The 13,813-nt window shown below is 42.1% G+C and overlaps 1 protein-coding gene across 2 annotated transcripts in view; it reads right to left on the bottom strand.

Annotated features, from left to right (window-relative positions):
* The window catches only part of LOC133230715 (zinc finger protein 226-like), a 29,334-nt gene extending 17,074 nt beyond the window's left edge, over nucleotides 1-12,260 (bottom strand). The window contains exons 1-5 of one of the 2 annotated variants that reach the window (XM_061388543.1): nucleotides 12,071-12,260; nucleotides 7,078-7,178; nucleotides 5,590-5,716; nucleotides 4,616-4,708; nucleotides 1,262-2,319 (exon numbers count right to left, since the gene is read on the bottom strand). In XM_061388543.1, the coding sequence (XP_061244527.1) occupies nucleotides 1,262-2,319; nucleotides 4,616-4,708; nucleotides 5,590-5,716; nucleotides 7,078-7,092 (1,293 nt within the window). In that variant the 5' untranslated portion in view covers nucleotides 7,093-7,178; nucleotides 12,071-12,260. The remainder of the gene's footprint in view (nucleotides 1-1,261; nucleotides 2,320-4,615; nucleotides 4,709-5,589; nucleotides 5,717-7,077; nucleotides 7,179-12,070) is intronic. The other variant, XM_061388546.1, reaches the window with a different exon arrangement.
* Between the last annotated feature and the right edge of the window lie 1,553 nt (nucleotides 12,261-13,813).

The raw sequence follows: 13,813 nt of genomic DNA, 5'->3' as shown, positions 1-13,813 counted from the left end.
GATCACTTCCTGAATTAATTTTACTTGGTAGGTTTCCTCCTCTGAAACAATTTTCATATAATGTACATTTCCCCCTTTTGGTTTATTTAACATACATGAGCTGAGCACACCTACAAGCAAAAGTTGATGTTAAGGTTGTGTAGATTCAGCATCCAAGTGCCTGCCCTCATGGAGCTCACATTCTCCTGGACATCAGTTTTGACAAGCCCATACTTACACTTTCATTAAAGGCAAGACCAAACTCTTCCTCTCTAAGTGCTATCTCCCTAAGTGGTATCTGACAAATGTCAAAGTTCTGAATGCAACCCTTACTGTACCACTCAGAGGAGGTTTCTGCTGTGTGGTCTGGTGAACACTGGGATATGTTCAGCTACTGCTTTGATACCCAATACCTTCCCTCCTATGAGACCTGACACTTGCAAGAATTCAGGGTTGCACATGAGTTTTTTGAAACAATCATTTTGTGGAACTTCTTTCCTCTGACAGTTCCCTGATGTTCTCACCACTCTCATTGCTTTCATATATCTCCAGTATGAATTTTGTGATGACTTACAAGATTGGAGCGCCAACTGAAGCTCTTACCACACGTCTCACACTTGTAAGGTTTCTCCCCTGTGTGAACACGCCTGTGATACTGAAGCTGTGAAGACCGACTGAAGACTTTACCACACACATCACATCTGTAGGGCTTCTCTCCAGTGTGGACACTCTGATGAAGCTGAAGACTTGAGGCCTGACTGAAGTGTTTCCCACACTCCCCACACTTATATGGTTTCTCTCCTGTGTGGACCCTCTGATGCATGTCGAGGTTCAGGCTCCACTTAAAGCCCTTCCCACACTCCTCACATTTGAATGGCTTTTCTCCAGTGTGGACTTTTTGGTGGGCTTGAAGGTGTGAACTCCGCCCGAAGCTCTTGTCACACTCTTCACATTTGAATGGTTTTTCTCCACTGTGGACTCTCTGATGGGTCAGAAGATGAGATGCCTGACTAAAGACTTTTCCACACTCCTCACAATTATACGGTTTCTCTCCAGTGTGGATTCTGCAGTGAATTTTAAGATCTGCTCTACGACTGAATCCCTTCCCACACTCTTCGCATTTGTATGGTTTCTCACCAGTATGGATCAGCTGGTGGATCTGAAGTCGTGAATTCTGATTGAAGCCCTGCCCACACTCCTCGCACTTGTAGGGTTTCTCTACACTGTGGGCCTTTTGATGGATTTTAAGATATGAACTCTGACGAAAGCCTTTCCCACATACCTCACATTTATAGGGTTTTTCTCCTGTGTGGACGACCAGATGAACTTGATAATGGATTTTCATCCTGAAGTTCTTCCCACACTCATCACATCTGTATGGTTTCTCTCCTGTGTGGACTCCCTGATGGGCTTGAAAACTTGAACTGTAAATGAAGCCCTTACCACACACTTTACATACATATGGTTTCTCTCCAGTGTGAATTCTCCGATGGGCCTGAAATTGTGAAGGTTGAACAAAGCATTTACTGCACTCCTCACATTTATAAGGTTTCTCTCCTGTGTGGACCCTCTGGTGGATATGCAGATTTGAGCTACAAGTGAAACATTTCCCACACTCCTCACATTTGTATGGTTTCTCTCCAGTGTGGACCATACAATGACTGTTAAGTGCTGATCTGCGGCGGAAGTTCTTACCACATATATCACATTTGAATGGTTTCTCCCCAGTGTGGATTCTCTGATGTTCCTGAAGATGTGAAGCATGAATGAAGGCCCTTCCACATTTGTCACAAGTGTAAGGTTTATCTCCCGTGTGTAATTTACAATGAACAGTAAGTGTTGATCTACGACTGAAGCCTTTCCCACACTGCTCACATCTGAATGGCTTCTCTACAGTGTGGACTTTCTGATGAATTTGCAGCTGTGAACTCTGGCTGAATTCCTTGCCACACTCATCACACTTATAGCGTTTCTCTCCCGAGTGCACTCTCTGATGAATGCGAAGTGCTGAGCTGTAACAGAAGCTTTTTCCACACTCACAACATGTATGAGACTTCTCTCCTGAGTGAATTTGTTGATGAAGGTCAAAGTTGGAGAGATCATCAAAAGATTTTGTACATTCATTACACTGAGAAGGTATCTGGCCTGTGTGAATTACAGATAGTCCTGCCCCATTCTGGCCAGGTGAGTCACATTGTTGGTGGAATTCAGAACATTTTATCCTGGAGTCTTGACACCTGGTTAAGTCACTTGCAATGTGTCGCCAGATCTGCCAGCAGGAAAGCTCTTCATGTGGTCCTACTTCTGAAATAGTCTCCATCTCACTTTGGATCTTTTCTTCTGCAAAGACACAAAATTCAGAGATGTGGACAACTGAAGGTTCTGTTCGCTGTTTTCAAGATTTCACATTTAGGAGAGAGTATGAGACGTGAGTGAATCCAGAGAATGTTCAGTTTGTCTCTTCCATTGTGTGTCATGTGCTCTGATTTGCATGCCAGTGGAAACCAAGTGGTGGTCCAGGTCGCTCCTACCCACTAAGCATAACAAGCTTCCTCCATGAGGTGCAAGTTAGATGTCAAAAATTTAACTTGAAAAATTGATAATTAGATTCAAACTGTTCACCTATAGACATTTTCTATTGGATTCAAAGGCAGTGTAGAATCTCCAATAGTAAACTTTATAGTTAGTAAATGATGCAGACAAAAAAGTTATATAGATAATAAAATATGAATCAACTAGAACTTTAAGGGAAAGCAATAACTTTTTTTGTAAATAAAACTTGGAAGCAACTAAGATGCCCTTCAGCAGGTAAATGTATAAATAAAAAGTATGGTACTTCCACACAATGGAATATTATTCAGTGCTAACAAGAAATGTACTACCAAGCCAGGAAAAGATGTGGAGGAAATGTAAATACATATTTCTAAGTTTCTAAATAGAAGCCAATCTGACAAGCATACATACTGTGTAATTCCAACTATATGACATTCTGGAAAACCCAGTGCAGCCAAATAAAGTAAATAAAAATAAATATTTAAAAAGAAAAAAGAACCAGCATCATCATCAACAGGAAAGGGGTCATCACATGAAATACCTATGAAAGTGATACATATAAATCTCCAACACCTGAAATGCAGGTTTTTGTTATGACAAAGCATGCATTTCTTACCATGGCTCATGTTTTACCAAAAAAATCCCTCAAAAACTGAGTCTAACTTCTTGAGTTACTTTCCTGCACAGCAGAAATTAGCACAGCATTGTAAATCAACTATTCTTCAATTTAAATTAAAGAAAAAAAGGAAAGAAATTAAAATAAAAAGGAACTGGGAAAATTAAATTTTAAAAACTAAAAGGAAGAAAAAAAAGAAAGTAATCAGATAGGCAATCATCAAAGACAAAAAATGCTCTCCAACCTCCTTCCTTCACTCTGGTTTTTACATGACCTATAATTATCCCCTTCACACTGAGAGAAACAGAGCTCTCCTATCCCATCCATCAAACTTACACAGTCAACAAATATTTACAGATGCTTGCCACAACTGGGCTGCTCCGGGTACTCAAGACAGACAAAACTCCACACTCCTGGTGATCACACTCCAGTGCAGAGAGGGGTGATAAACAAGCAAAGTCTGTGAGATCCAGTAAGATGCAGAAAGAGGAGAGAAAAGGGAGGATGGAATTTTACACAGGGTGGTCAGAGAAGGCCTCTCTCATGATGTTGGAACTGAGCGAAGACCTGAAGGCAGAAAGGGAGGGAGTTGGAAGACCAGAGGTAGAGGAGTAGGTCTGGCAGAGTTAAAGGCTCATAGGTGGAAGTATCTGCTGTGATCACAGTAACTGTCCCCCAAAGAACTCACATCCTGATTTTTGGAGCCTAGACTATGTCAGATTATGTGGCAAAGGGGAATTAAGATTTCAGACAGAATTGAGGCTGCCGATTAGCTGACCTTAAAATGTAAGTACATCCTCTACTTTGGGGTGGAGTGGGAGGCTCAATGCAATCAAAAGTCTCCTATGAAGCAGAAGCATGATGCAGGAAAAGAGCAGAAGAGGGACATGTGACAAGGGAGGACGGGGCAGAGAAAAGTGATGTCACTAGGTGTGAAGCTTGAGGAAGGTGGCCACGAGCCACTGGAAAGGCAAACACAGATTCTCCCCCAGAACCTCCAAAGTGAAACCACACCACACCTCTGACCTCTCGAAGTGTAAGATGTTCAACGTGTGTTGTGTTAAGCTATGGTGTTTGCAGTGATTTGTTCAGGCAGCCGCGGGTGATACAGCATCCCTGGCGAGTCTGAGCCTGGTGTGGTGTACAGCATGGGTAGGAGACAAGGAGCGAGAGGAAGGAATCAGAGAGACAGTGGGGGACCATGAGCAGATCCTGGAGGACTGCAGAGCCACTTTAAGAAAAATAAGAAGCTATAAAAGATTTGGAAGAGAGCAATGGCAGTCTTGCCTAAGCATCACTCTTGGCTGCTACCTGGAAAACAGACTATAGGCGAGGCAGGGCAACCAGTACAAAGGTGTGTTAAAGAAGAGGTCTGGCAGTTTGGACGAGATGCCAGCCAAAGGGTTGGAGAGAAGCAAAAACACATGGGAGGGCTTCTCTAAGGACCCCCATCTGCCTGGTTCTTACCTGACTTTCCTTCTCTTTGGGTTGCTGTCTTCACCACCCAAAGCCTTTTTTCCTTTTCTAAGTGAAATATATCATGTCTGAAGGGGTGACACCCTGTGAACATGCAGAGTAACATATTTAAAATGAACACACTGTGGCTGATTCATGTTGACGTTTGGTAGAAACCAACACAATACTGTAAAGCAATTATCCTTCAATTAAAAATAAATAAATTTAAAGTCAGAAAAAAAAGAAAATGAATACACTAACAGTACAATTTACTGGAAATTAAGACTCCTGTATTTAATGTTGATCAATGAGTCAAAACGAGTGTAATTAAAATATTTTTAAGAAAACATGACCTATTTGAAAAAATATTGGAACTTCTCTGATGGTCTAGCAGTTAAGACTCTGGGTTTCTATGCAGGAGGCACGGGTTTGATCTCTGATCAGGGAACTAAGATCCCTCATGGCCCAAGGTGCAGTCAAAAAGTTAAAAGGAACACACACACAAAAAAACCCCAAGATACCAATATTTCAAGACCTGGACACATAAATACAGTAAGTATTACAGAAACCAATTTCTCACCAGTGCCTATTTTCATTAAATCTCCCCTTACTGGTTTTTATATGACTCACACAATTGGCCAGAGTTTTTCCTGCAATGTATTCCATTCTTCCTGACAAATTCTGATATTTTTCTCCCTTATTTTATTTTGATAAAAAGCTTTGGTATGAAAGTCAGGTCCCCAAATGCCATTTCAATACCCCAAAAGCCTTCCACATCTGAGGACACAAAGCCAAACCAAGGAGATGACCTTGTGAGAAAAGGTGCCTGGGACCTCTCTGGGGGTCCAGTGACTAAGACTCTGCACTCCCAATGCAGGGGGCCCGGGTTTGATCCATGGTCAGGGAACTAGATTCCACATACTGCAACTAAGACTCGAGACAGCCAAGTACACATTTTTTTAAAAAGAAAGGGTGCCTGTCCTCACCCACTGAGACCAGATTCCGGAAGTTCTCCAGCATCACATCCTGGTACAGCTTCTTCTGGGCCGAGTCCAGCAGCCTGAACTCCTCCTCCGTGAAGGTCACAGCCACATCCGTGAAGGTCACTGCCTCCTACAACAAATAATCTCAGCTCAATCTTACAACCAGTGTCCAGTGGAAGAGGGACAAAGCCAAGAAGCAGAGATGGATGATGGGAAGATATTCCGGCTCCTGTGGAAATGTGTAGACTTCCCAGTCTCCTTCTGTCCTGCCAACACCATACACTGACTTTCCTCAGCCTCCCCAGAAGTGCAGCTATGGAAAAGAAAGGATGGGTGAGATGTAAGTTCAGATTCTGAAGGACTTCAGTCAATTTGTAGACTTCCCAGCCCTTCTTCTATCATGCCAGTGCCACACACTGATTTTCCTCAGCCTCAGTGGCTTCCTCAGTGATTCTCCTTCCTCAGTGGCAACAGACTGACTGAAGTCCCTCAGAATCTGGACTCACTTCCTACTCATCCTCTCCACCTTCCTGGCACTTTCGCTTTTCAAGTAGCCACTGATTGTAAGATGGACATTACATGTGTCTGGTGTTATACCAACATTTTAAAAAAATAAATTTATTTATTTATTTGGCTGAACCAAGTTTCAGTTGCGGCATGCAAATTTTTAGTTGGGGTATGTGGGACCTAGTTCCCTGACCAGGGATTGAACTCAGGCCCCCTGCATTGGGAATATGGAATCTTAGCCACTGGACCACCAGGAAGTCTCCCCAAATCTTTTTAACAAACTAAAATCCCACAAGCTGTGTGGTGCATCAAAAAAAAGAGAGAGAGAAAGAAAGAAAGAAGAGCTGTGCCATGCCGTTATTTGGATATTCTACCTAAGAAACAGCCAACACAACACAGATCAAATGTACTCTTTCTATATTGAATGCATAGTACATCAAGGACAAAACTGACATTGTTTTCAGAACTGATTTGAGGGGAAAAGGTATCATGGAAGAAAGCTGTCACTGAAGTGTTGCTTAGAACAGTCAAATTTGTAAACCACCTAAATGTCTACAGGTGGAAAGTAGTCAAAAATAAAAAGGCAGCCCCCCTCCCCAAAAAAAGGTGTATCAATACAGTGGCAAATGTGAAGTATCCATTTAAAAATATAATATTAAAGGGACAAAGTCACAATTTAAAGTTAGATGTACACCATAAATACAAATACAGTTATAAATGCACATGAGGAAAATACAAAATAAAAAGTTAGTTTGCCAGTAGGGAAGTAATGAAATGGGAGAGTTATTCATTTCTAGTCATTTTTTTCTACTCCATAAAATATATAATAATCACATAGAATAAAAACAAACACAAAGAAAACTCAAGAAGGACAATGCAATGTCTCCCGTGTCTCCTGTTCTGCTTGAGTCATCCCAAAACAAACATGTAACAATCTGAGCAATGAGATGGAACTTTAAAGTGAGAAAGGCAGGTACTACTCACCTTAAATGTGGTCATGTTTCTTCCTATGCCTGGGGATGGGCACAGTCCTGAATTATACAGGTTCTAGGAGGTCAGAACTGTCTTGAGAGAGTTCTGAGAGTCTGAGAAGGCAGAAAAAAACATGAAAGAGTGGCTTGGGTCACTGCTCATCCACACAGATGCTTCTTGTGAATGAATGCATGAACATTCATAGCAGCATTACTCAGAATAATCTACAACTGGAAACAACTGGAATGTTGGCCTATGTGTGAATGAACAAACTGTGGTATATTCATACAATGGAATACTATGCACCAATGAAAATGAATCCAGTACTGACTATGCTACAACATGGGTAAACCCTGCAAATGCTATGGCAAGCAAAAGAAGACAGACACAAAAGACTGCATACTGTATGCCTCTATTTACATGGAATGTCTAGAATAGGCAAATCTATGGAGACGGAAAGTATGTTAGTGGTACCCGGGTATCTGGGGAGAGAATGGGGGTTAACTAAGGAATCCAACCGCAGAAATGAAAATGTTCCAGATTATTATGGTGATAGTTGTGCTGCTGAGCAAAGTTCCTAAAAATCTTTAATCTGTACACCTGAAATGGGGGAATTCTATGATACGCATATTTTGGGCTGGTAAAAGTAAGTGTTTATTAATCAACCTGTCATTTAGATTTGCAATATGAATTTATGGATTGAGTCCACACTAATATTTATATATGAATGAATAAATACATAAGTAGGGAAGGAGAAGCTTCTCTTTACAGTAGAATGTAAACTAATAAACATATCTCCCTATTAAAAAACTTTATTAAAAAAAGAAGATAACTTTACAATGAATAAATCTGACAGACATTACCTGAGCCTAGTAAATAAAGCTGAGTTTACTAATATAGGGATATACTGATATCCTTTGGCTCCAGCTATGTTGCAGTGACAAGGACACCTCACCACTTCTGTGGAATCCCTGCCAACAATGCATAATCTGAACTTAAAAATGGAAAACATCAGACGAACCTCAAATGAAGAACTTTCTCCAAAATAACTTGACTCTATACACCCCCCAAAACCTAGACAGCATATTAAAAAGCAGAGACATTACGTTGCTGACAAAGGTCTGTCTAGTCAAAGCTATGGTTTTTCCAGTAGTCATGTATAGATGTGAGAGTTGGACCATAAAGAAACCTGAGCATCAAAGAATTGATGCTTTTGAACTGTGGTCTTGGAGAAGGCTCTTGAGAGTCCCTTGGACAGCAAGGAGATCAAATCCGTCAATCCTAAAGGAAATCAACCCTGAATATTCATTGGAAGGACTGATTCTGAAGCTGAAGCTCCAATACTTTGGCCACCTGGTGAGAAGAGCCGACTCACTGGAAAAGACCCTAATGCTGGGAAAGATAGAAGGCAGGAGGAGAAGGGGTCGACAGAGGATGAGATGGTTGATGGCATCACTGACTTGATGGCATGAGTTTGAGCAAGCTCCAGGAGTTGGTGATAGACAGGGAAGCCTGGCATGCTGTCCGTGGGGTCATAAAGTCGGACACGACTGAGCGACTGAACTGATACTCCCCCAAAATATCAAGAATAAAAAAGACAAAGGTTGTAGAATCATTCCACATTAAAGAATGTTAAGAAAAGTATGAGAAAAATTCTGTAAAATGTTTATTAACAAAAAATACGAATTAAGGCATAAAATTGGACTTTGAACTGGGGGGAAAACCAGTTATGAAGACTTTTAGTTAAAAAAAACATAACAAAAGAAATACAAGACTGTGGATTATTTAATAGTACATTATTCAATATGCTATCTGGCAATACTTACTTACAATTAACTTAATAGATACCTACTAGATAAAACACTATTCTTTAGTATAATATCTAACATTACCAAGTATGTGATGCTAAAATTCTACAATCAGTCTTTCTGAAATCCCTCTTATCAAGACACCTCCTGATTTCATGTTATGTGGGCTTCCTTCACGCAGAAAGTTAAGATAAGCTGTCATTGAATACAAGTAACTTCCTGGTGTTATTTGGATGATGGAGGTACAGAGCAGATAGGCAAAATGTAAACAATTGGTCAATTTGAGTAACAGGTATATGAGAGCTCCTTATAATATTTTTGCAACTTTTCCATAGGTTTAAAATTATATAAAGATAAAATAGCCTTAAAAATCAGAAAACAGGATAAGAAAGCTATGGTACATATACACAATGGAGTATTACTCAGCTATTAAAAAGAAAACATTTGAATCAGTTCTAATGAGATGGATGAAACTGGAGCCTATTATACAGAGTGAAGTAAGCCAGAAGGAAAAACACCAATACAGTATAATAACGCATATATATGGAATTTAGAAAGATGGTAACAATAACCCTGTGTACGAGACAGCAAAAGAGACACTGATGTATAGAACAGTCTTATGGACTCTATGGGAGAGGGAGAGGGTGGGAAGATTTGGGAGAATGGCATTGAAACATGTAAAATATCATGTATGAAACGAGATGCCAGTCCAGGTTCGATGCACCATACTGGATGCTTGGGGCTAGTGCACTGGGACGACCCAGAGGGATGGTATGGGGAGGGAGGAGGGAGGAGGGTTCAGGATGGGGAACACATGTATACCTGTGGTGGATTCATTTTGATATTTGGCAAAACTAATACAATTATGTAAAGTTTAAAAATAAAATAAAATTTAAAAAACTCAGAAAACAGTCATAGGAATAACAATAATGAAAATACTAAAAAAAAAAAAAAAGAAAATACTAAGACTAATTATGAAATTATATGGAAGTTCATTAGTTTATTCTATCTTATCAGGGCTTGGAAATTCCCATAGTTTAAACACATAAGGGGAAAACCATTGAGAAAGGCGTGATTAAAAAAAAAAAAATCTGTAAAATGTTTATAGAGAAATATACAAAAAGACCCACTAAGCAAAAACATATTAGAAGCTTAACAGTTGCTATCATTACACCCTGGATTAATGAGTAATTAAGAAATTTTTTCTCTCAAATTTTTAATTCCTGAATGCTCCACAATAAGAGTCTGTAAGAATAAGAAATATTATTCACAACAAGGGAAACAAACTAGTTGACAATGACTTTAAAAACTCACAGGAAAGTCCAAACCCATCTTACTTGATTTAAGGTCCTTCATGACCAATTCCTAACTATGATGCCTGATTCCACCTGGTTCCTAAGCCTTAAGGACTAAAAGACTATGAACTCAAGCTCTGGACTGACTGCCTGAATTTCAACCTCAGTTGAGCCCCCTGACTTGGTGGGTGACTATGGGCACATAATTTACAGCACTCTGAGTATCAATCTCATTTTACAGAAGGGGAAAAAAGCAACATTTCTTTTCAGAGTCATGGTGTGGCACAATGTATTTATTTGTGTAAAGCCCTCATCATTGGCGGAGAAGGCGATGGCACTCCACTCCAGTACTCTTGCCTGGAAAATCCTATGGACGGAGGAGCCTGGTGGGCTGCAGTCCATGGGGTCGCAAAGAGTCAGACACGACTGAGCAACTTCACTTTCACTTTTCACTTTCATGCATTAGAGAAGGAAATGGCAACCCACTCCAGTGTTCTTGCCTGGAGAATGCCAGGGACGGGGGAGCCTAGTGAGCTGCCACCTATGGGGTCGCACAGAGTCGGAAACAACTGACGCGACTTAGCAATAGCTCATCACTGGGGCTTCCCTGGTGTCTCAGAGGGTAAACAATCTGCCTGTAATGCAGAAGATCAGGATCGGATCCCTGGGTCAGGAAGATCCCCTGGAGAGAAGAGAAAGGCTACCCATTCCAGTATTCTTGCCTGGAGAATTTCATGGACGGGAGGTTGAAGGGCTACAGTCTATGGGGTCGCAAAGAGTTGGACAGGACTGAGCAACTAACATTTTCACTCATTGAAGTTAACGGTTAAGGGTTAATTATTATCAATGCCCATGTCAAGTTATACATCGGACACATTCTCTGATTGATGTAACCGTCATTGTAAGAGAAAAATATCAAGTCCTACTCACGTGGAGCTTTGCAGTTAGTAGCCCAGGAGTCACTCCTACCTCCTGTAGTTCTTTTTGAAGTCACGTTGGGGAAAGAAAGAATGCTAGGAAATGCCAGGACCGAGCCCTCGGCCTCGTTAAAAGTTAAAGCCTCCCTTCCCTCCGAGCAGTCTGGAATCTTCTCTTCCAAGTCAGAAGGGGTGCAGGATGACCCAGTGTCACACAGAGATAGAAAGAAGGGTAAGGGTCACTGAAAATGGATCTCTGATGCTAACCCGGTACCTGACCACTCCTTGAGATATTAACAGCACGGAGAAATCACCATTCACTATTTGCCAGGAACCGGCTAAGACTTTTATCCTATCACCTCTTCCCAAAACAAAAAGTAATGGGTAGGCTCAGGCGATAAAGACTCCTCCTGCAAAGCGGGAGATCTGGGTCCGATCCCTGGGTTGGGAAGATCCTCTGGAGGAGGGCATGGTAAGAGTATTCTTGCCTGGAGAATCCCATGGACAGAGGAGCCTGGAGGCCTACAGTTCATGGGATGGCAGAGTCGGACACAACTGAACGACTAAGCGAGCGGCGCACACACACACACACACACACACACACACACACAACGGTAGGCACAGGGAGCCTGGAGGCCTACAGTTCATGGGATGGCAGAGTCAGACACAACTGAGCGACTAAGCGAGCGGCGCACACACACACACACACACACACACACACACACACACACACACACACACAACGGGAGGCACAGGGAGATTAACACACACACACACACACAACGGGAGGCACAGGGAGATTAACTCCCCATGTGAGGAAGTAGAAGCGCGCGTGGACAGTTGAGAGGCGGAACGGGTTATCCCAAAGCCACGGAAACTCCTAATCTAGGAGATATGCGAGGGGAGCCGGTCCTCTCTCAGTCTCCAGAATACCCCAACCGCTCCGCCTAGGAGAAGGCACACTGCCGCCTTTGCTCCTCCGCACCTGCACTCTGCGCCGAGGATTCGTTTCCCCTAAGTCGATTGCCAGGTAATTGCGCATCCCAGGCATGAATCCACGAAATTTGGAAGGACCAGCAAGACGCGGAACTGACAAGCCCGCCCCACCGAAGAGACACCCCAACCTAACTCTCCCTGAACGGAAGTCCTAGGAGTTCGCAGGGCGTCTGGACTACATTTCCCAGAATTCATCAGATTTCCTCTTCCTGAGCGGAAGTGCAAGTAACTAAGTGTCAGAACTACACTTCCCCGAATGCCAAGGGACACTAACCAGAGTCTCACTTTCCAGGAAGTGTTGAAACTACGGGGAGCTCCTTGACTACACTTCCCTAAATACCACAGCGGAAAGAACCCCACAGTCCCGACTCCCGGGGTGGTAATGAGGTTTCCTGTACGGAGTCTGTTACTTTTCCTTGAGTTCCCCAGTGAAAATATTCCATAGACATGACTTTCTGAAATCAAAATGTCTCCCAATTTTGGCAGGAGTGTTGTTGGACAGGAACAAGATACAATCTTCAAGATATTAACTGCTTAGGGGACACAAGGTGATTGAATGTAGGCTCATTTTAGTGTAATCTGATGTTATGAGGCTAAAGCTGTGAGATAAAAGAATACGCAAAGAGGAATGACTTGGGAGGGGCAATGAGGAAGGAAGGAGGTAACAATGCCAACTCCAGACCCTTGGTACCACTGCTTTGGCAGGAAAAACAAACTTGAGAGGGCCAAAATGGAAGCTTGCCCTCATGGAAAAGTGCTCTTCCCTCACCTGAACTTTTCATTGAAGTTGATACAATCCCGATGTGAAAACACCCAAATTTCAGAAAGTTAAGAAATTGTCTGCTATTTCAATGCAAGCATCGTTGCTGAAGAGCTTGTCACTGGAGTCACTGTGATTCCCAAAGCCTATGATTTAATGCCTGAGCACTGAGGAGGATTCTATTGGTGAGGGAGGATGTTTATATTAATATGAAATGTTGTATTTATTCTATTAAATATTAATATTTTCTGGTTAAAATCCTTATTATAGGTAGTAATTTTTAAACATATGTTCAGTTCAGTCGCTCAGTCGTGTCCAACTCTTTGCGACCCCATGAATCACAGCACGCCAGGCCTCCTTGTCCATCATCAACTCCCAGAGTTCACCCAAACTCATGTCCATTGAGTCGGTGATGCCATCCAGCCATCTCATTTTCTGTCGTCCCCTTCTCCTCCTGCCCTCAATCCCTCCCAGCATCAGAGTCTTTTCCAATGAGTCAACTCTTCACATGAGGTGGCCAAAGTATTGAGGTTTCAGCTTCAGCATCAGTCCCTCCAATGAACACCCAGGACTGATCTCCTTTAGGATGGACCAGTTGGATCTCCCTGCAGTCCAAGGGACTCTCAAGAGTCTTCTCCAACACCACAGTTCAAAAGCATGAAATCTTCAGCGCTAGCTTTCTTCAAAGTCCAACTCTCACATCCATACATGACCACTGGAAAAACCATAGCCTTGACTAGATGGACCTTTGTTGGCAAAGTAATGTCTCTGCTTTTCAATATGCTATCTAGGTTGGTCATAACTTTCCTTCCAAGGAGTAAGAGTCTTTTAATTTCATGGCTGCAATCACCATCTGCAGTGATTTGGGAACCCCAAAAAATAAAGTCTGACACTGTTTCCACTGTTTCCCCATCTATTTCCCATGAAGTGATAGGACCAGATGCCATGATCTTCATTTTCTGAATGTGGAGC

The sequence above is a fragment of the Bos javanicus genome, chromosome 18 (genome assembly GCF_032452875.1).
Source record: "Bos javanicus breed banteng chromosome 18, ARS-OSU_banteng_1.0, whole genome shotgun sequence".
Classification (NCBI taxonomy): domain Eukaryota; kingdom Metazoa; phylum Chordata; class Mammalia; order Artiodactyla; family Bovidae; genus Bos; species Bos javanicus.
This window is presented reverse-complemented; position numbering and strand designations above follow the sequence as displayed.